The sequence below is a fragment of the Chironomus tepperi genome, unplaced genomic scaffold, assembly GCF_022539635.2.
Source record: "Chironomus tepperi strain 1889 unplaced genomic scaffold, CSIRO-AGI_Ctep_v1 contig_244, whole genome shotgun sequence".
In the NCBI taxonomy this organism is placed as follows: Eukaryota; Metazoa; Arthropoda; class Insecta; order Diptera; family Chironomidae; genus Chironomus; species Chironomus tepperi.
The window spans coordinates 1,568,699-1,592,246 of record NW_027226366.1 but is presented as its reverse complement, the minus strand read 5'-3'; the positions used below and the strand labels follow the sequence as shown (position 1 = coordinate 1,592,246).

General features: G+C 33.7%; 1 protein-coding gene and 1 pseudogene across 6 annotated transcripts in view; one reads left to right on the top strand and one right to left on the bottom strand.

Annotated features, from left to right (window-relative positions):
- The window catches only part of Tet (Ten-Eleven Translocation (TET) family protein), a 102,178-nt gene that overhangs the window by 18,501 nt on the left and 60,129 nt on the right, over nt 1–23,548 (top strand). For all 6 annotated transcript variants that reach the window (XM_070641638.1, XM_070641641.1, XM_070641640.1 and 3 more), the window contains exons 3-4: nt 52–192; nt 20,503–20,577. In XM_070641638.1, the coding sequence (XP_070497739.1) occupies nt 52–192; nt 20,503–20,577 (216 nt within the window). The remainder of the gene's footprint in view (nt 1–51; nt 193–20,502; nt 20,578–23,548) is intronic.
- Nucleotides 19,204–19,902, bottom strand: LOC139091424 (cilia- and flagella-associated protein 20 pseudogene; annotated as a pseudogene).

Genomic DNA, 23,548 nt, shown 5'->3' with positions numbered 1-23,548 from the left:
ATGATCAAAGGAACCTTTGGAAATATTCTAAAAATATTCTCAAATTCACAGAAACAAAAGAAGCGAAAGCGTTGCGGCGAGTGCGTCGGATGTCAAAAGAAGGACAATTGTGGAGATTGTGCTCCATGTCGTAACGACAAAAGTCACCAAATTTGCAAGCTGCGTCGCTGTGAGAAGTTAACAGAGAAGAAGGTGAGTTTACCCTTTATTTCCCTAAAATGTCGTCTATACCACGCGCTATTCCGATAAAGCATATTTGCAATCAAAAAAATTCTCTTCCGTATGAGGACATAAATTGTATATCGCATGAAATGCGGAAGCGAAAGAGGCAGAAAATTCTTCAAGGTGTCACGAACACCTTTCGTATGTAAACAAAAGCGCAAAAAAAAAAATTGAGAATAACTGATAAGCAAGCACATCGCAAAACACATTATTTAACATAACAAACAATTTTCATATTCATTCATGAAAATGAGGAAGAAGAAGAAGAAGATAAGACGAAACTTTGATTCGATTGTTTGCATCACAATGTTTCATTTTCGTACACGATAGTTCAACCCCATCCAATTCCTTCTTACTTCCATATATTTATGCATACAGTACACAGTTAGTATAGTTATTGACACAATTGACAGGTTGCTGCCACAAACATTGAGACGATGAAACGCACGTAGTGCAAATAAGTGAAAAAAAGGGGAAGGAATCACACTTTTTTGCCATTTCCTATTGCTAAAAAAAATTTCAATTTCTTTTCGTCTATTATTATTTTTTTTGCGTTTCTTTCTTCTTGTTTAGTAAGTAATCAAAGGTTTGAAGGGAGAATAAACATGATAGTGGATGTAGCATACACAATGAACTATCGATTGGGATGTAGTCGGGTTTTTGGGGGATTTGGGGTCTTCTGTTCGTTGCATAAAGTGTCTTTTTGAGTGTTCTTAGCTTCAGGGTTTAGTGCTGCTTAAGCTATGGTCCTTGACTCACTAGTTTGTTTCTAAAACCCTTAGATATATCGCATAAAATAGCCCGACTCACAATATTTTCACTAGATATGCAGTTTTCTGTACCGTACCCAAATTAGACTGCATACGGTACATTAGTGCACCTCAGCACATATCTTGCCCACCCCTGAGCTAGAGAAACACTGACATCGTCCCCAAGAACACATTATAGTACCCTTCAAACCATTCTCAACTCCATCCCTGACTACCATTAAAGAGATGAGACAGATGAAACACATTTCGCGATTCCCATTTCAAGCAGATCTCCAAAAAAAAAGAAACAAATCTCATATCAAGATTCATTTTTAATGAATTCCAGCATTTAATGAGAACGCGCGCTTCCAATATGTCATGTATACAGAGATAACACAGCGTCAGATGTATTTCATTTCTTTTCGAGTGTGCATGCTACGGATCAATTCCATTTCTCTCATTTAAAGTCCTTTTCTGATTTTCGAAACAGTTGTAATGCATTTTTTGGTTCCATCGTCATAATCGTCTTTCATCTTCACAGTCGATGTGTAACAAACTCACATATGAGGCATGGTAGGCAAATGCAATGCTCATTTTTTTTTTGTTGTTACGTTACAATACTATTAAAGACATTGGAAATATGGCGGGTTGTCTGTTATGCTATGTGGATGGCTGGCAGTATTAAAGAACAGATGTGAATTGTGGAACATAACTTATATATATATTTTTTTTGTGTATGCCTTAATGTTTTCACTTTTATTTTTTTTTTGTTCCTTTTCAATTCGACTAGATGTGTATATAATGACTTTTGGGTATAAGAAGATGAAGAACATTGACGAGAAAATACTTTGAATTCTTTATGTGTCTAGCAGACATGATCGATCAAGTTATTTGGGAATATTAAGGATATATCCACACTAATTGCTTGTTTATATGGAAATATGTAGATTTCCGAGTATCTATTGATATCATATGGCATAAGACACTTCATAACAGTCTCAAGTTGAGTAATAATTTTTTTTAACTTCAGATTTTGAACATCTTGTGTGATGATGATGATATCGAAAACTTTTCTTCATCTTATTCTGTTGTTATTTTCTTTACTGTGCAGCACATGGTGTCGATTAAAGAAGTTGGGAATTTTTTTTATGAACTGCAACAGCGGGATTATCAAACAAATAAGGATATGAGTTTTATTTCCTGATTTCATTTTTAGAAGCGATTAAAATTTTAATTTTTGTTATTATTCAGTTCCAACAACTGACTTCCATGCCTTGCTATGTCTATTTTGTAGTTAATTAATTATTTTCTCAAGCCTCAACCTTTCTGAACTTTTAATCCATCCAACAAAATTGCAATGATTATTTATTTTGACCATAAATCACTGTGCATGCACAACTGCTGCATATTTCCTTCAGATGCATCACAAAGAATCCTTAAAAATTTATATTTTCTTACCTTCATTGTGTCTCAAACAATAGCTGTAAAGGAACCATCTCTTTCCTTTTTAATTTCTTACTTCTTACATAATTCGTCTATAACAATGCATGCAGCAGTCACCAAAAAAAGAAATAGTAAAATCGAAGATTTTGCTTTTTGTGTAAATATCAACAAATTACTAACAATCGTAAGGGGAAGTCGAAAAATTGAATTCAATAGTTAAAATTGGTATTGTTTGTAATATTTAACACCTTGTCATTGTTGCAACAGCTCGACGACGACGACGATAGGCATAAAAGTTATCATGAACTGATTTGATAGTTCTGATTAAAATAATTTAATATTCGAAATGTGTATGTGAGGTAACAAAGAGATTATTTTTAGCTGATATTATCAGGAACGGAATTCAGAGTTGTTACCTGAGTTTGGGATCAGCTGTTGATGAATTGGAGCATGTAGGCAGCTGCAAATTTTGAGTACTTGTTTATTTGTGGATATTTTGTTGAATTTTGCAAGAATTTTGTTGAATTTTGAGTATAGTCAGACAAAATATTTTGTTCCTTCCATGTCTTGGAGATGATCTAGGAGTTAGGGCTTCTCTAGACCTAGACCAAGCCTTCATTGTCTAGAAACTTCAAAGAATCCTCATTTAGTCTGAATATCGACAAATTTCGAGACGTTTAGTTAGAAATTCCTAGCAAATTCTACCCTGCATTGTATTAAGCCTACAGCTCCACCAGCACCAACCCTGCAAATGACAGTTAAAAGCGTGTTTTATCGAAATCGACATTAGCTTTTAGATATTTTTTTATTTTTATACAACTTCTTTCATTTCTGTGGAAATTACATTCACCACCTTGTCGAATGTCAATTGAATTGCTATGGCACATAAAAACATCTGTTTCATATACTCAACAAAGTATATGCTTACATACTCAATACAGCAAGAGAAATTGCAGCTAAGAAAAGTCAGCGAAGGGAAACGACAAAAAAAGGAAGGAAAAAGAAGAAAAATTTCCAAGAAAAATAATTTTCACTAAAAAATGTGTTCAATGCCTTAACTTTAAGTGGTTTTCAAGTGCCAAAGAACTTCCTCACTTCCTTAGCACGTGAAAATAAGAAGAAGAAATTAAAAAATTACCTTTGCGTGAAACGACCTGCAAATAGTAATCTAATAAATCTCTAAAAGAAAGTCAAAAATTAAGGAATGAGAAAAAAAAAATGGAACTGCTAACTAGAAAAGTAAAGTCAAGTAATTTCCATCATCTCTGTACTCATGAGGGTGAGAAAAATTCACAAGAAAAATAAGAAAAAAATCCCATTTCAAATATCACTCATGCGATTAACTGATTTTAGACCAAGCATGACAATCGAGTTTTGAGCTTGCACATCTCTTTAAATTGGGATATAAATTGTGCGTCAGGCAATTCTTATTTTTTTTTCTTCGAACTCACGATTTACTCCACGACTGAGAGAGAAAGTGAAATTGCTTCGAGGAACTACCCGAGCAGCACAATTGAAGGATGTTCTGGCACGGGGCTCTAAAAGGAGCTCCTGGTCTGCAGTCTCATGATGAGATTAAGCTCAAATGAGTCTTATGGACGCTGGAAACTGCAGGCAGTCATATGAGACTCGACGAGAGCCATATGACAACCAAACAGAAACAAGTTGAGCCTCTAAAGCTCCCCGACCAAGTCTTCCCCACCTGTGTCACTCGGTTACACTTCTCATTCCGTTACAAATTTACGCGAATTTCCTTAATTAAGAAAATTTATTATTACAAAAGGTGAAATGAAATAAAGTAGGCAGAAAAGTAAGTCGCGAACTTTTTTACTCTCGTGTAGGAACAAAAAAATTCAAATAAAAAGAGACGTGAAAATTTTCATTCTGGTTGAGCAGAAAAAAATAAATTTTTGTGAAAGACAAGCAAGTAAATGGAAAGGAAGTAAAAATAATGAAAAATCAGCATTCAACCATTTTTTATTTGCTGTGAAAATGATTTTTTGGATGGGAGAACGGGAGAGGCGCTTTTAATGGACTTTCATTTTTCTATCTCATTCTTCTCGTTTTTTTGTTTTAAAAAATTCTTGATTTAAGACGGCAGTGATAGCAAAAAAGTGAGAACAAATTGTAATTGAGGTGATACTTTGTTGTGTGTCAGGGGTTGGATGAGTGGCGGGTAAGGTGTCTGACTATGGGTGGGATTGTGATTTTTGGGGATGTACACTTGAATTGTTATGCTTGGAAGTTGATTATGTTGGGAAATTTAAGGAACTTGTTGAAGGAGCTGCAACAGATCATCTTAGTCGACCCGATCAGCACACACATGCAACCAAAGCAGTGAGAAACCACCAAATAGGGACAAATGCCTGGCGTTGGTAAAAAACCTAGTTTTACTAAATTGACTGACACTTGCCACTGAGTTGACTGCCGACTCGGCACTTATGTGACCATATTTGAATTGTATGCTGATCGGGTCAGCAAATCATTTAACTCAATTGAAAGTCATCAAATTCACCTCCATTAACCAAAAATGCTCCATATCCATCAACCATCCACAGATCTCATCCAACTCATCCAGTTCCACAAACTCAAATTGAGCTAAACATTCGAGTCAGTCAAAGAAAAAAAAAAAGTTTTTCATTCTCTAAACTAATATTTGGACTGAAATGTCATTAAATCTTATGTTGATTGTTGGAAGTCAAATTAGGTTCGTTCGACATTGAACGACGACCCAAATAGCAACATTTTCTTTTCCAAAGAAGCAAATGAGAAATGAAACGAAATGATTATCCCAACAATGAATGTCATTAAAAGATCGCAATAAAAGTTCTTCCATCCAACAAACACTGAATGTAATTAATTTTTTTTTCTCATCCTCCGACTTGTGCCTTTCTTCTTCTTATTATTTTCATTTCACTTTTATACAATTTATCTTATCAACTACGTACGGATACGACAACGTACACACTTACTTACTTTTTTTTTTTGCTTCCTTTTCATTTTGCAAGGAATAAGAAGAAGTTGTGAAGCGATGGAAAATTAATAGCTAGAAAAATGTGATTATGAAAACGAAATTAAATTTTTTTTTACTTACTTGTGATGCTTCCTTCGCATCCTCATTGCGATGCTGAAAATAAGTGCGAAATTAAAAATGAAGCACCATGAATATTCAAAGAAATTTCTCACACTCTTGTGTATGTGTCCACCATTATTAAGACGGACATAGCCAATGTTGATGACAAATCTAAGTTGATTAAAATAGATACTTGCTGTAAACGATCAACAAATAGAGTAACAGTCTCATTTTGATTGAAAAAAATAATGTTAAATGAATTTGTTTGCTGTCGCTTATCAATCTACACATTCATGACATTAAATAAGTTTATTTAAGGCAATTTTATCATTTATTTTCATTTATTGTGCTTAATGTGATGAAGCTTTTTGATTATTGAGATGTTTTTATGATCTGAATGGATGATTTTGCTTTTGTATGATGAATGTTTGAAGTTATTTTGATGAAATCAGTGCTGGAAGTAGTTTTTATTGGTGATTTCTGAAGAGTTAACACTTTGGAACTGGATGTCAAGTTCAATTTTCAATTAAAAAGCCAATAACAACGATATTTATTCTTCAGAGAACAAAAACAGACTAAATGTTTATATGAAGGGGATTAACAACTTTAAAAGGGGAAATTAGACAATTTCAGTTGCAAATATAATTTGAAAATCAAACGACAGTTGACAAATTCTCAACAGTTTACAAGAATAGTTCATTGAACTCTTGTACTTTTGACTTTATGTTCATGTCCATATCTCTTAAGGCTTCAATTCAATAGTTCAAATCATTTCCCAAGGATATGAGCCATATAAACTATGATAAATCATCAAAATATTCAACAGATGCACATTCAAGCATCTTGAAACCCAAGAAAAAGAATCTCATACCTCATTACAATCCATTCATCATCTTTTTTTGTCGCTTTAGACATCATTTTTATTTCAAAAAAAAAAATCTGTAACATAATCATAGTCGTGATCATCATTAATATTGAAACGTATTCATTACAAGAAGTGCATCACATTTAATAAACGGAAGTAAAAAATCTGTCAGCACACACATTTGGATTATAGATTTTCATTTGATCATATATGTCATCTGTTGGCATTAAATCCAAATTTTGTAGTTTTCGGATTGGAAAGGAAGAGACTTTTTAATTTATGAGCATATCCTTCACAGCAAGGATCATAAAAAAATGTTAAAAAATCTTTTTGAGCAGCATCAATTGATTCTATGAGTCAGGGTTGCTCAAACTGTGTGCCGCGGCACATTAGGATGTCGCTGTATCTTTTTTGGAAGTTCCCTTTGTGTCTGTGTGTCTTTGAATCGCATTCTGTGTCCGATTTCGATCGAGACTCACCATCAAGGTGTGCCATGGCGCAAACAAGTTTGTACAGCACTGCAATACATGACAACAATAAAAAACAAGACACAAACTGAAATTACAGTCATAATTTTATACATATGTGCAATTTCCATCCATCCGATCCTGTATTTCTTGAATTTTATTCACAAACAATTGTTTCATGTCGTCATTAAATTTTATGTTCAGTTCCAGTACATGAGAATATTAATAACAATTCCCAATAGGAACATCCATTACAATCGTAAAGCATTTATCTTTGTCTAATTCCAAAAAAAAAGAATTAAGATCCACGCATACAAATGTGAATGAGCAAGTACAAAGGATGCATGGAAATATCATTATTTTTAGTTACGGACATTGCATCTCTCATACATTTAACTGTGCCTAGTAATGTCAACTACTAATACAATTTTATTAAATTAATTCCGAAAAAAAAAGAAATGATTTTTATGCATGCCATGGTGCTGTGTTGCCAGATGATATAAAAATGCAAAATATCAATATAAAAAGGATAAAGCGCCTCAGCTGTGGCAAGCATACAACATACGAAAAAAAACATAAATAACACGCAGAATGAGTAGAGAGCAATGATGGTGAAAAAAAAAATACTATAAGCACTAATACATCCATAAAATGCACATCTGTCGAAAAAAAGTATAATTTGCTCTTTCACTCACTCACTTACTATTGAATTGGGGTCTCCTGTACATATATATAGACACAGTAAAATGTGTGTTGCTGTGTACAAAAAAATTCTCAGCTATAGATGTTAAAATTACATACATTGCATTTGATCAACGTTACTGATATTAAAGCATGAAAATTAAATTAAAAAGAAACATGTACACACATACATAGGCAGACACAAGTTGCAGGCATAATTTTTTTTAACGATTTCTAGCGTTCCTGTAAAAGAAATAAAATTTATTAAGGCTTCCAGTTCAAAAAAGGTCTTCTTCTCTTCCTTTTTTTTTGCGGAATCGAAGGTGAATAAACTCAAAGAAATTCCCGACAGTCCCAAGTTGCTTCTTCTTATTCCTTTTGATGATGTTAGACATAATTTAAAATTCAAGAAGAATTGGATATTACCAAAAAGGGTTTCTTGAAGGATTTCATTTAAATTTTTTTCAATCTTCTGTTTATTTTTTGTTCCTTCATATTTATCGCGATTGAATGAATGAATGTGGAAGGTTCAATTTTTTATTTCGGCATCAGCAGCAACAACAAAAAAAAGGCAACGAAATGATGAGAAAGAAAATGAAATTAATTCAATTGTTATTTGACTTAATCATCGATGCGAAAGGCAAACTTGAATCTTTCCATCTTAATACAAATTGCGATTGATGAAATGAAATGAAATAAAATTTATTTATGTTGCTGCTGCTGCTGCTGTCTTCATGATCAAGACAATTGCGTTAATTTAATTCCGTCATTTTTTTTGTCTTAAATTTTCTCATTCTTAAAAATTATTTATTGTGTTTAAGTCACATGCTGGGTAAATTTCGATTTCTTTGGGTGAAGGATGCAGGAGGAAGTGATTAACACATGTCACGTAGTTAGTGAATGATGCTCGTTAATGAATAACTGCAGCTTTGATGATTAATGTTGTGATTTTATTTGAGACTGTCAAAAATTTAGTCAATTTTGTGAATAATTTCATTCCGAGCAGCATACATGCTTACTTGCTTATTTCGGTGGCTTTACAGTTCAATTGTGATCCATGGCTTCTCTTAGATGTTGCCTAAAGTATGCTCAAACAGCATAAGATGCACAAATGACCGAAAACCTGGATCAGGTCGACTGACTCTGTCGCGAGGTCAGATTTCAGAGAATTTGTTCCAGGGCAAGAGGCATGCTAGCTTAGAACCGGATTTCATCTGGTTTGGAATAAGAGCAACTCTAGCTTGGGTAACTCAACCTCGAACCTGGTCTGGAGCCAAAGAAACGCTAATTTAAAGCTAAATGTGCCCCGGGACAAAATCTACATGTGCCATTCGACTACAACATGCAGTCAGAATATTCAATGCAATTCACATCCCATCCAAATCATGTGACAGCATTATCTAATTAAAATCATATTCATTTCAAAAAAAAGTATATTCGAACTTCCCATACAATGCCCATTAATTATCAATCAAACAAAATTTTTTCTGCAATGCTTGCGATTCCTTTGTGAATATAAAAATACTATGCCTTAATAACGTATCATTATGTCGTCTAATAAAGAGAAATTCAGGAATAACAAAAAAAAAGGATATTTCACAAGCTATAAAGAGAGTAAAATTAAGGCAACCAGAAACACGTGTCATTCACATTCATTTAAATTGCGTTTGGAAGTCGTGACAGTTTGAGAATTTTTTGTTTCTTTCCTGTACTGAAAAACAGGCATTGACAAAAAACATATTACAATGTGTGCGCTTCCATGATTTGCTATCAAATTACAAACCATTGACTGTTGTGTGTTATGTGCCTGACTATATATATATATGTACGAGAATCATTGAATGAATGATGAAAATATTAAACGTAAATGTGACTAAAATTACAGTAATCATAAAATGTGTTGGAAGCATGTAGTTGATGACAAAAATGGCACATAATTTTGTGTTGCTATTCGCATCTGTCGACATTGTCGTTGCAGTTACCTTAAGATATTATGCGTGTAGATGACATGACAATGATAATCGTTAGAGGACATTGCCATCGATTGATGTTTGATGGACTTTATGTTTACATTTCCCATCAAGTCATTGAAGCAAAAGACACACACAGGATACATCCTGAATATTTTAGAGACCAATTGTTTAAATATAACAGCATCCGCGGTACAGGAATTGAGAAAATATCCAATATCACTCTTGCTGTTAAATACACACAGTAAGAATAATCAAAAGACGAAAAAACCTTAAATAATTGAATCACCGCCCGGCCACAGAATCAACAATCAATCAATGTATATCCAATCGTATTGTACGACGGCGATGGCTGTATTTCCACCCTCTAATGATCGATTATCTGCATGGGTTTACTTCTTTTTTTTTTCATTCTGCCATTTACGCCTCAGTGACTTCACAATGGGCAATAAAATATAAAAAAAAGGAATTGAAAACAAGTTTTGTTGGGCAAAAAAATGGCGTCCATTTTTGGCAATAAAAAATCCAAACTAGTTGTAAATTTTTTTATGATTTTTAATGCTCGCCGGTTTTTTTCTGGCTATAATTTAATATTAGTGCCTCTTTTATGGCAATCATCATCACCATCACCATCATCATCGTGCAATAATCAAATTATCTTCTCGTCTTTGCTTCTTCTTTTTGCAATATCCTTAAAAATAAATTTATTTAATGGTTCTATGGTTATGTTGGCTCTGCTGCTTAAAAATTACTTTATAGTATACTCCACACAATAATAATAATAAAATATTTCTGAGATCCTCAACTATTTAATGCTATTAAAGTATCAGATGAGGATGGAGATGCCGAGCGGCAGATGGGGAATGAATTTGACACAGTTTTCATCCTTTAGGGTGTCGTTTGCATGCTGTATTGATTGTGCAACAGTGCTGTTAATGCTCTGAATAGTCAAAATTTAAATATTTATATTGATTGAAAATTAAATTTGAAAAAATTGGCAATTTTGATAGGAAATCAGTGCTTTTGTGTAGCTTGGGGGATGTAGAGTGATTGAATATTGATGTTTTGATGCTTTGAAAGCATTGGCTGATGTAAATTGATTCCAAAATTGTGAAATTGTGCGTTTGTTTACAAAATATTTGGTTGACTATCCCCTGAAATTTTAGGGGAATAATTTGAACAAAAATATTCAAAAATTTCAAAAAAATAACGAACTTTTTTACAAACTGCGTAGTTTGTAGCTCGGAAAAATCATAAAAATTCACAGCCTGAATTCTTTCTGGATAAAGGAACAAACTTTAATCCTCGAAAAAATTAAAATGAATCGAAAAGGATTTTTTTTAAATTTTTATCACATTAGATTTGGTTCTTTATCAATGCCATATAACCCTTCAATAAATTCTAAACACAACTCTGTTCCTTGCTGTTATTTAATGGAAAATTGGAATGAGGCACACAGCAAAAAAAGAAGTGTCGGGGAAAATTATGTGTCACACTTTCATGAATTTCTTTCTTTTTTCTTTCGTTTATTTCTTTCGAGTACAGCACAAAAAAAAGGAAAATTATGAAATTTATGTAAGCGAAATTTTCATCTGTCTCGAGACTCGTTTCACGTTTTTCTTCTTCATCTTCCAATTTTTACTTTTTTTTTGTGCTGCGATTTAGATGTGCGTGGTGTGAGTGGCAAAAAACTTGGTTGTATGAAGCGGAAAATTGTGTGCATGTAGCTGCTTATTTTATTATATTATTGTGTAGATCGTGTGAAGAAGAGGTATAAGTGGATGTTAACAATAAGTTAGAGAAAATATATAATTTTCCAGGATTCATTCTCGTACCAAATTCAACAAGGAACAGCATTCAGCGAAGAAGTTTTATGGCAATTTATGTTGCGACATTTCCATACCAAAAAAAATAAGAAGAAGAATCTGACATTTTTACTCACGCAAGAAAATTATTTTTTTCAATTTTTTACCGCCTTCCTATTCAGCATGGCAATATAAAAAAGTTAATCTGAATTTTTTTTTTCGCAATATATACGCTGAATAGAGCAGAAGAAATTTTTTGTATTTTTTTTTAAATCCAATTTCCTTGATTGCATTTTCATCGTAAATTTTCACCAACTAAACAGCAACACTCGAGTTCAGTGTGGTTGAGGGAATTTCTACGTATCATTGTGTAACCGAGTAGCACAGGGTAGTTGTCATGGGAGTCGGGTGTACTCGGGTCGATTCGGGTGTACTCGGGTCGATTCGGGTGTATTCGGGTTGATTCGGGTGTACTCGGGTTGATTCGGGTGTACTCGGGTTGATTCGGATGTACTCGGGTCGATTCGGGTTTACTCGGAACGATTCGGGTGTAGTCGAGTCGATTCGAGTGTACTCGGATCAGGTGTACACTCCTGGATACGACAATACCTTAAGCTGCCCTCTCAAACAACACTAACCATAATGTACTTCCCGGTTCTCAAAATTCACTTCTTCTACTAGACTAGATGTATGATCGTCGTATGATGACAATCAAGAAAGTTCCTATATCGATTATATATTCTAGCCATTTTGTTCGGCAGTGAAAGTAATGGATTTATTTCCACATTTAATTAAAATCTCATGACTCTCACTCACTTACCCGACAAATGCCAACAACAAAAGTAAAGTAACCGTAGCTTAGTTCCAAAAAAAAAAAATCCTTGAAATGCATTTTAATGACGAAATATATTTATTCAATGCCACACACAAGCATGCACAGACACAAAATAAAAAGTACATTTAATGAGTGAAACGTTACTAGAATATCATAATAAGAATGAATGAATGCGCAACTCCTCTGTGTGTGACGATAAAATAGATTTATCAAATCGGCTTCCACCCCTCATTGCTAACAAATGCAGTACGATAAACGTGTGCACGCGCTACGTCCATGGCATAGAGAAACGCATTCCAATTTTCTATGTATTTGGTTTGTTATCCTTCGTTCGAGTTAGGAACTCGTGTGCTTGGAATTATTTGTGTGCTAGGAATAAATGAGCATTACATTGAGATGCATAAATTAACATAAAATTTATGGCTATTTATGTATGCAATTTGCTAATGTAATTTATATCGCATTAGAATATTTTGTTGGTGGCGGTGCTGACTGGTTTAAAGAATTCTTTCCATTTTGTTGCTTTTTTATGATAATAAAGATGATGATTTTTTTTTGTGTGAGTGTTTGTAAATTAAGAATGTTTAATGAGTGGAACACTGAATCTTGTCATGTATGACAAAAAGATTAAGGCTTGATTTATTTGACTTTAAAGTTGTGCAATGGAAAGGATTGAGGGCGGTGCACTAGAAATTGGATTAGAATCTATAGAATCTAGAAGCTTAGCTGATGTCGATAAGATGGAGGCACTGCGATCCTGATTGACGATGGAATCTATGTCCTAGTGCCTTAATTAGACACAAATCGGAAATACACACGACAACGACAATGTTCAAAGAAAAATCTTGTCCATAAGATTTATTATCATTAAAAAAGTGATAAGCCAGAGTCAATAAGTGCTGTCCAAACTCATTTGTGTCTTGGTGATGAGCCACGACTGTTTTTTGAGCCTAATTCTTCGAATTCAACTTCCATTCTCAAGTAAATCTAGCTTTACACAACATTTGCCCATGTTCTACGTCGTATGCCTTCCAGGTATGAAGCCACCACTCATCCATTCTCAATCTACCAACCTTCAACCCAAAATAGCTGAAAAAACTACCCCAAAGACATTCCAAACCCCAAACTTCTTTAAGAATTTCTGTTAAAACTAGTAAAAATTTATTCGATTTTGATAATTTAAAGCAGTGCTTCGGAACAACCCGTGCCACAAAATATTGCTCATTAAAATGCTTTAGCAAATATCTTCTTTAGAAAAATAAGAGGAATAAGTGAAGATATAAAGAATAAATGAATAAGAATGGATGAATGAATGAAGCAAGATAATCATGCTATTAAAAGTAATAAAATACTGTATATCTTTTTATAATAATTTCTCTCTCATACTTTTTTTTTCTATACAATTTAACTTAAGAGGCGCTAGGCGATGGAGGAGGGGTGGGGAACCTGTGTGTCGCGGTACATGCTGGTTGTAAGCGTCGTACGAAATTAAACATGAGTTTATGGTTCATGGCATTTTGGAGAATTGTTGGTGACATACTAGCGTGCCGCGGCACGCAGGATACCTGTCAGAGCAGTGGTGAACAACCTGTGTGCCGTGACACAATAGTGTAATTCTTGAAAAAATGCCATTAACCATACGTCGTAGTCGGTTTTGGTTGAGGCTTCAAACATAAAGATGTGCCGCAACACACAGGTTGTCCACCCCTGCCATAGAGTATGAGGAAGCATAAGAAAGTTTAAAAATTTAAGTCATAAATTTTTTTCACATTAAAATGGAAGGTTATTATCAGTAAACATGACGCATCTTACACATGAATAATGAAAAACTTTTTTTTTCTCTCCTTTTTATCTTGCCATGCTGAAAGGCAAAGAGAGCATATATTCAGTATTGTGTAAAAAGTATGAATGCCATACAGAAAAGAGTCTTTTTTTCAAAAGACGGCAAGAAAAAAAGTTAATGAAAAAAATGGCAAACGATGAACACAAAATTAAAAGGTAAATGGGCTGGAAAAAGAGAAAAACGTGAAAATTGTGCGTGTGAGTGTGAGGTTAGTAGCCGTAAATTCTACTTCCATAAAAATCCTGCTTTTATTGATTTTTTTTTCCTCTTCTTCTTCTTCTTCCTCCTGCTTTTGACTTTTTTTTTAATCTCGCATGAAACAAAAATGTTATTTTTTTTGCTCGCCTCTTCCTCACACCATCACTACCACTACTGCCACTCGTTGCTGCTCTTTACATTATATTTAGTTAGTAACTGTACAATTAATATATATCACATAGCATCGGCATATAAAAATGGCGGATTTTTAATTAAAAACATTTTTTTTTTCTTTTGTGTTCAATTTTTTTTTATGGTTTTTTATTGCCTGCTTGACTGCTACGACTTATTACTGCTCTCCCGAAAAGGACGATGTTAAAAAAATTAATAAAATTGGATTTTTTTTTGCGAACCTTCGTCTTTTTGCTGTCGACACTAAATTTTTTAACAAGAATAAGAACTTCTTGGACTCGATTCCTTTTTTATGTCCCTGTCATCATCATCATGATTTAATTTCAAATGCTTTACGATTTTCATGTTCTTTTTATGGATATTCAGTGGTGTTGAAGCTTTGGATTTTGATGTGAAGCATTTGTTATGAGTCTTGAAGGGATATGGCATAGAAAAGGCAGAAAATGCTGTTTTTGTGTTGATTTGGCTTTGGCTTGAAGTTGGATCCAAGAACTCCAGGCCTGCACTTTCTGTGTTTTGAATGCACAGTCCTTCAGATTCCGGCTGTACCTTAAAGTTCGTCCAAGGTTGCAGGCCTGGAAATTTTGACAATTTTTGGTCATACTGATCTAAATTCGATTCCATGGATCAAGCCTGGTTCGAATTTTACTAAGTAACTCCATGGTAACGCCATGCCTGTCTAAAGACACCATCCTTGTCCACCGTTTCATGCCTTTTCGACGACTTGTCACTTCCTAGATCCACACAACATGCCGTGACACACCACTGCATCAATTCATTACAAATAAGAATCATTTTATGGCTGAAATAAAATAAATGTGCGATTAAAGGAACTGAAATATTAATCAACTTTTCGTCTTCTTCCTCCAAAATTTTTATTCATTTTTTTCCGTGCTGTATAAAACTGGAATGAATTTAAATCCCAAAAATATTCTCTGCTTGCATTTTTTCTCACACAAATTTCTAAGAGTCTAGAATCATATCCAACATCTGTCGATGTTCACGCATAATTTATGACAAGGTTCCTTCCCTTCCTCGGTTACTTTTAATGTTAATTAATATTTTTTTGTTGGATTATCGAATGGAATTAAGAAGAATTTGGAAGTTTTTGAGTTTATAATTGTTGGATATTCGTTCAAGCACCAAACAGATGGTCAGACTGACCTTAATCTAATTTATAGATCCATAATCCACGACAATTGCGAATTTACAGTAGTCCATATACAGCAATAAATCAATTGACTAATTTTCATTGCTGTTACGCAAGTGTGGATCATAAAAGTCAAGCAAATAACAGCCTTAAACCTTAAATATCAAGTCATGACGTTCAAACAATTTTATTACAGTAGCACACAAATCTTTGTTCCATTAAACTCAATTCCACTTCTTATTCTGAATTGTAATTTCCTCACACTCCTCAAAAAGTCGTTCCTCATTAAAGCCTCAAAAAGGGAAATTATGAGAATTATGCAAATTTTCCATCTTATCATTCAACAATCTCTTTCTATAAAGGATGTCATGAATTGCCTCTTAAAGTTCACAAGAGTTCAATGTGCTTGCCTAATTAAAATTAATATCATCCATCCACATACTTGAACGATTAAATGGGGATAGATATTAATGGATCTAACACAAGTGGCTGTTCTTCAATACAATACAACATGCAAGGTTCAACATCCTTCAATATGCATCCAGCAGTTACAACATTCAAATCCGCTAATTATTCCCCATTCATTGAAGAGTATTAAGTCATTCATAACATGGATATGGCATATAAAATTTGTTGGGGAGAACGGAAGAGGCAAAGAATAATAATAAAAACATCAAAAGCAGGAAAAGCTGAATGGGAAAATTTCGTAAAATTGAGGGAGCAACAGAAGTGAATAAAGCTTTAATTCCTCTCCTCGTTTTTTACCCACAAAGCCATATACACAAAAATAAAAGCACTTTCATTTCAAGTCACACAAAAAAAAGTGTGAGCCTTTGCCTACCCCAATATTTTATTTATTATGAATTAAGAGGTGATGACAGAACGGAGAAGTGAAAGCGACAAGCAGCTCCAAAATAATACAAAACATTTGGGGAAAACATTATTGTGTGTGCCTTAAAAATACATTCTTTCGTCTTGTGGGTGGGAAAATTCCTTTCGTACACGCAAATTAATCAGCAGTAGATATACATAGAATGAGTAATAGGTTCCTCATCAACTCCGCTCGAGGGTATGTGCGTGTGGCTCCCCAAAAAAATTACTTCCTTTCGTCTGCTTACATTTTGTTGTTGTTGTAACGGGGTGAATATCCTTACAAGCCTCCTTTTGTCTTCAGACGCGTCTTCATCATCATCGTCATCGTCAGTACTTAATGGAAAATTCATTATTTTTCCTCGTGCCACGCACAGACGAAAATTGGATCTATATATAAAGTTGGGGCTGATAATATCAGTATTGAAATGTCTGAAGGCTTTTATATCGTCTACAAATATAAAGATAAAATCCAATTACTGCCACTCGACTATATGTGTGTATGTCCAACATGTGGGACTCGTTTGTATACATTACCGAATATGCAAACATGTATATGATTATTGTTCTTTGGGGGATAAAAATGGAAATTTTTTCTCTTCTGCCTGTGTATGTATGCCTTTTTTTGGGGCAGGTTAGTTTTGTTTACAATAATATGGATATAGTGAAGTTAAAAAGGTACGGAAAGGATATAACTTTTTTATGTGTCACATTTGAGTTCATTGACTTCTCTTGTTATCAATGTATGGCTATAAATCTCCCCAAATATTCAGCTATCGACAGCATATCATCACAAATAAAAAAAAGGCATATCCACATCCACAAATATTCTCTCAAGTGGAAAATACTTAAGATGATTTCCATTTCCAAGAGACAACAACATAAGCCCTTACCAAACAAAAATAAAGCACTGATTCATATCCGCACAACAATAAATAAAAATGCCGTAAATTGTGGAATGATAAAGAAGAACAAAAAGTGTCTGTGGATGGGGTTGTAATTTTATTACGATTTATGTCTTCTATATGTGCTTTGCGGCAACAAAATCATGGAGCCGGGTTTGTTGGCTATATAAGACACCAAGACGTTCACATGTACAATCATGATTCATGAATGAGATATATATTTATGTATTTAGCGTATCGTCTCGTAAAATGCTAAATATAAAATAAAAGGAGGAAATAGAATGAAGAAAACAGTCTTTATGCCGTTAGGGATCGCTGATAAAAATCCATCAACAAGAAAGCCTCCCCCATAAAAAATAAAGTAAAGAGAAAAGGAAGAAAAATGAGCAGCAAAAGAACGTCTCAGACGGTTTATACATTCTGTGTATAAAAGGAGACGAGAAAGCACATGGCATAAAGACTGAAGGAAAGCTTTATGTGTAAAAAAAAAAAATTACCGCACGCCATAACATTGGCAGCAAGGCATTCCTTTTTATTTCAATTTCGTCTTCGATGATGTTGATGGAATGAGGACGGTTGTGACTTACTATGCTGATAACATGTATACATAATAATAATATAAACAGTGTTAAGGGATGGATCGACACCAGACAGCACATGACAACAGTAGACGGGATTTCTTTTGACTTTTTATCAGTCAGTCAAGTGATATTCACACAAAAGGGCAGGACGAAAAGGTTTACAATAACATTCTATGTCTGTGACCCAAAAATACATTTTATAGCACTCGAAAAAGTGGAGAGGAGATGGAAAAAGGTTGTTTGGGTTGTACACAATACAGTAAATACGATAAAAATGTTTCTTGGTCGTTTTTATGTCTTTTTTATGGCTTTTCTTCCTCCTTATGTCGTACACATCGTCTACATTACCAAAATATGTATGAAGCTTAAAGCTTTTTGCCTTTTTATTTCGTCTCAAGTGCAATAAAAATGGTTAAAACGTGAGTCGTTCCCTTTTGCCTTGGCATACATAACATACTTTTTTAGGGGATTTTCCTTCAACGTCCTTGAACTTGACTGGTTGTGGAAAATTCACCTGATTATTGCTGTTTATAATGCTGATGGGGTGTGAACCCCTTTTTTAATTACATTCAGACATTCCCTCATCATCTTTCCACTTCCCCTACTGTCTAATTGACTTGACATTGAAGACTGTCGATTCCCCAAAAATAATAAATTCATGCCACATACTCTCGAAAATTCACCTGACAAGCCAGCGACATGACTTCTAATTCAAGTCCGGGGAACATTAAGAAGGGGTCCCGACTGTGCTGTATGTGTGTCATTGTCAAAGCAATTAGAATACTACTGCCTATCCCTCTACATGCACTTAAAGTTTTGACCGCTTTGCCTATACATTTCCATATATACTATTTGAGGGATGGCACTGCACTGTATAGTAAAAATGAATATAAAGCAAGGGGATGCAAAGTAAGTTGACTGTGGTTTGTCTCCCCTACACAAATATACTGTTTTTTGCGAAAAAAGCAGCAAGTGATCAAGGAAGGGAGAAATTACCCTAATATACAGTCATACAACGTGACGTACCCCTTCGATATTGATTCATTTCATATAAATATCGTATATATTGGTGTCAACCCTTCCCCCTTTCATGCCATATTTGATTCCAGATATTTCTATGCTGGTTCCTTCTTCTTATTCTGAGCATTTTTTTACACAAAAAAATACACTCAGTAAATTGTCGAGGGGGCTAATTGTCTATAGGCAAGTGCTTAACAAGGGAATTTCCTGTATTATCAAAACAAGGAACACAGCCAAGGGGTGCAAGGGAATGTCAAACAATTAAAAATTCCATCAAAGTACTCAAATATGTGGAAGAGATTTATTTACTTCTGTTCTGCCAAAAAATATCAATTTATGCTTCATTAACAACTGCCGGTTCTGTGACATGAGAAACTGGTGAGGTAGGTCGAACAGTTTCAACGGCAACAGCTACTTCCTTAGGCTTTTTGAGTATTTTCTTTATTTCCTCTTTTTCCTTTTTCTTCTCATCGTCTTTGCCCATAAATTTAAAGGCAACAGGCTTCTCATCATCCGTATATAAACGATCTGAGAAATAAATATTCCTTAAACGGCAATTGGCATGAACTGTGATGCGAACTGTTTCCATATAATTTGTTCCATAAGCGCGATGTGTAAAGTCGACAAGATTCATTTGTATTTGATTCCATCCACAATTTAATGCTAATGGCATGTTTGTTGTGAAATTTGAGACTCGTGTCTTTTTTTGATAATTTGAGAATCTAAAGCGTCGGAGCTGATCACGATCATCCAAAATTTGTACTTCAAATGAAAATTGCTTCTTTAAATTTTTCACAATGATTGTCAAAAATGGAAGCTTAACTCCGAGACATGTGCATGGATCGGCTGGTGCTGTGATGTAGCAATTTACGACATTTACTCCACGAATGTCTAAAGCTAATGATTTTGAATCTTCGTCGGTAATTCTCTTGATATGTCCATGTGATACTTTTGTGTCCCAAATTAACAATGGCTTGCTGCCGATGCTGTAGAAAACTGACAGGAAGCCTTTTTGAAATGTGTTGCGGAACATTTTTTTTTGTGAAGTAGAAAATGAAGTTTGGATAAAAAATTTCAAAGCTTACTTTAACGGAAAAATAAAATTTGAAATAAAAGAAAATTTGAAAACCTCTCAAATGTTTCAACTGAAAACATTTGAATTGTCTTGAAGGAATTTCTTCAATTTGACACGCCATCTATGAACGGATGGAAGTACGAATATTGAGAATTTATCCATATTGAATTTTTAAAGCACAATTCAAACAAAAATAAATTTAAATAAAGAGAAAAAAAAAATTAATGGAATAAATTAAAATGCAAAGAATTCCATTAAGTATAAATTAAAATAAACTGGCACACGACTTTAAATTTATAATTCTATGCCATATTTAACAAACTTCACCTTCTTCCGCTTTGTTATCGGTTCCTTTCCTATTATTGCGTATTATTTTTTATTCCTCAATGATAAAACTTTATCCCATAATGCCTCATTTTTCTAAATAAAGCTTTATCCCTCGGAAAGACACTTTTCTTATGCTTTAAACCTAACTTTATTCTGTCTGTTTTTCGTCACTTCTCTTACACACGAATATATTTTTTTTAATACATTTCTTTTTATCATCTTTTCTTCCAGATAATTTATTCCGCTGATGGCACCATTTTGCGAGGTGAATCCCGTCGAGGTCGTGGAAAAGGAAGAGGTGGCGGGGTAAGTACAGAAAGAAAATCTTTCTTTGACACTTTATGTTTATGATATATAGAAGAAAAAAAAAATTATTTTTTGAGAAAAGAAACTAAAGTTCTTTTTGGGTGAATTTCGTCGGAATTTTGGGTTTCTTTGGGAATATACTTGGTATGGGCTTGCTGATGGATGTGTCTACAGAATTTTTATATCAATTTTTAACTCAATTTTGAAGTGAATCTCAAAGTTTGGAGCGCAAATTAACTATAGTGTAGAGAATATTCGCTAGGGTACCAATGAGTCACTGAGTAGACGGACATGCTTGTATACGACGAATTCTGGAACAATGATTGGTTTTGCCATACATAAATGTAATATTCTGCATGATTATTTTAAGACAAAGATGAAAGGATGTCTAAAAATTCTGTAAATCACGTTTTTCAACTTCCGCGTGTAACATGGAAGGTACCTATGTCAAACTTTAGCTCTTTTTCGTCAAGAAGATCACATTTTCAACTTCCGAGTGTAACAAGGAAGACACGTTTGTCAAATTTTAGCATTTTGATCACAATTTCAACTTTCGCGTGGAACAAGGAAGGCTATTTTGTCAAATTTCAGCCTTTTTCGTCAAGTAGGGCACCGTGTTGATTCTGAGTCTAGTTATAATGCAGCTAATTGTATGAAATTCGAACCAACTTCGAGCTCTGGAGCAAAATAATTGCACTATTCCAAATTTCGTCTCCATTAAACTTCCCTTACAAAGAAGATCCCTTTCAAGCAACATGAAAATCTCCCAAATGTCGCTCCAAGGGTAAAGTAACTGAAAATGCATAATGTAACGTTGAGCTGTGAGCGAACTTTAATAGAAAGAAGCCTTTAAGTCTTTAATGTCCATCTAAGTTTTTTTTTTTGATGTAGAAGGGCGAGAACGAGAGAAGCATAACGAAAAATACTGGGGTGGCTTGCTTGAAGAAAATGTTTTATTATTCAACTACTGAAAAGAAATAATTTTTTCATATTATCAGGCAAAAAACACACTTCGCTAATATAAATTTTCTCTCCTGAAAGGAGAGCAGCACTGAAGAAAATTAAATTTTTGTCACGTAATTTCATGTTCTTTTCTTACATACATAACTTTTTTTGCTCCTTCCTCGTGCACAGTGTGATGATGCTCTATAGCTCTATAGCTATATATCGTCAAGTTATTGCTTTTGCCAGAAAAATTTTCGCCTTCATTCTTTATTCGTAATTTACTTCATAATGTAAATTAAAAAAATTGGCAAAAAAAAATACTGTACATGTGGCTGAGAAATGAGAGCTCACGAAAAAATGAGATTAAAAGGCTGAGTCGTGAAGAAATGCTGGCTGGAAAGTTGAATTATGAAGCAATTTTCAACGCCCTCGTTAAATATTTTTTTTTCTCTTATTTTTTTTGTGTACATAAACACATAAAAATTACTATAAATTCAGATAATTAAAGCACCAAGCAAGACACGTCAATAAATTATGTTGAAGTTTTTATCGGCCTTGTTACCAAGAAATTAAATTTATATTTATATTATGTAAATTATTTGCAAGTTACGAGCACTTTTTTTTGTTGTCCATGTCCGGTGAGAGACCTTTAAGTCGGAATTTTTGATAAAGAATTTCTTTTAATTCTCAAAAGATCCTTAAAGCTTTCTAATTAAAAATTTTCATGCAACAATAACCCGTAAACCTTCATATTAATTAACTTTTTATGAACCGCAAACAATCAATTATTCCAAGCCATGTTAAATGAACCTTTCCTGTACCTTTTAAAGAACTTCTTATTGGGGTTTGTTTGTTAATGATGTGATCTCCTTATTTAAAAATTCAAATTTTTAACGGCTCAAAAAAATTCAAATTTCAACGATTTTCAAAAATTCAAATTAAACGCTTTTGAAAGATTCAAATTTCAACAATTTTGAAAGAATCAAATTTTGACAATTTTGAAGGATTCAAATTTTAACGGTTTTCAAAAATGTAAAATTTAACGATTTTGAAAAATTCAAATTTTAACGGTTTTCAAAAATTCAAACTCCACAAAATGTAAATTTCCGAGATTTTTCATCAGAATATAAATTTATCTGACTAATCCTTATTATGGCTAGTCCTTATGTGATGGCCATCACTTATGAATGCTCCCTTTCTTCTCATTTTCTGTTTAATTTAATTTAATTTTATTGATGGTAGAAAATTTTCCATTCGATTCTATTAAGCAACCTCCTCATTAATCATACTTAATGCTCTTAATGGACATCCAACGAAAACATAGAAAAAAAAATTCTTTCAATTTCAATTTTTCACTACATACAATATATTGAGGGGTACAAAGGGGGAGGGGGAAGTGGAACCAAAATGAAGGTCAAATAATTTGCATAACCAATTTAACAGTATTACGATGTTAAGGTTACATTTTCACAATAGCAAAAGAAAATAAATGACATTTAACCCAATAAAAGGGATCGAAAGGGTCAATGAAAGTTTAAGTATGAACCAAAAAAAAAAAAAGAAAATTGCCTCCATTCAGTCAGGAAAAGAAAATTCACTTTCTGTTTTTCTTTTTTCCACTTCTTCTTTATGTCCTGTGTTCTAAACATGTGAATGTATAAAAAAGGGATGCATAAAAGCCAATTGGCAGTGGAATCAAGAGCTGAACAACATACACAAAAAAAAGAGGGAAAGAAAAACCTCTCAATGCCGTAAAAAAAATAAGCCACTTGAGGAAAAACCACTTGAATGAGTTGAGTTAGAGCAAGTGCTGCCTGCTTTTGCCGACAAAGCTCATTCTTGTATGAATGGAATAGAATAAGAGGCAGATATGCAAACACAGGATGCGGAAATGTCGAAAATTTTCAAAGTTTCATTTTCAAAAAATAAATGACCGTTAAATTTTAAATTTTTAATGACCGTTGAATCTTAAATTCTAAAAAATCGTTACTTTTGAATTTTTAATGACCGTTAATTTTTGAATTTT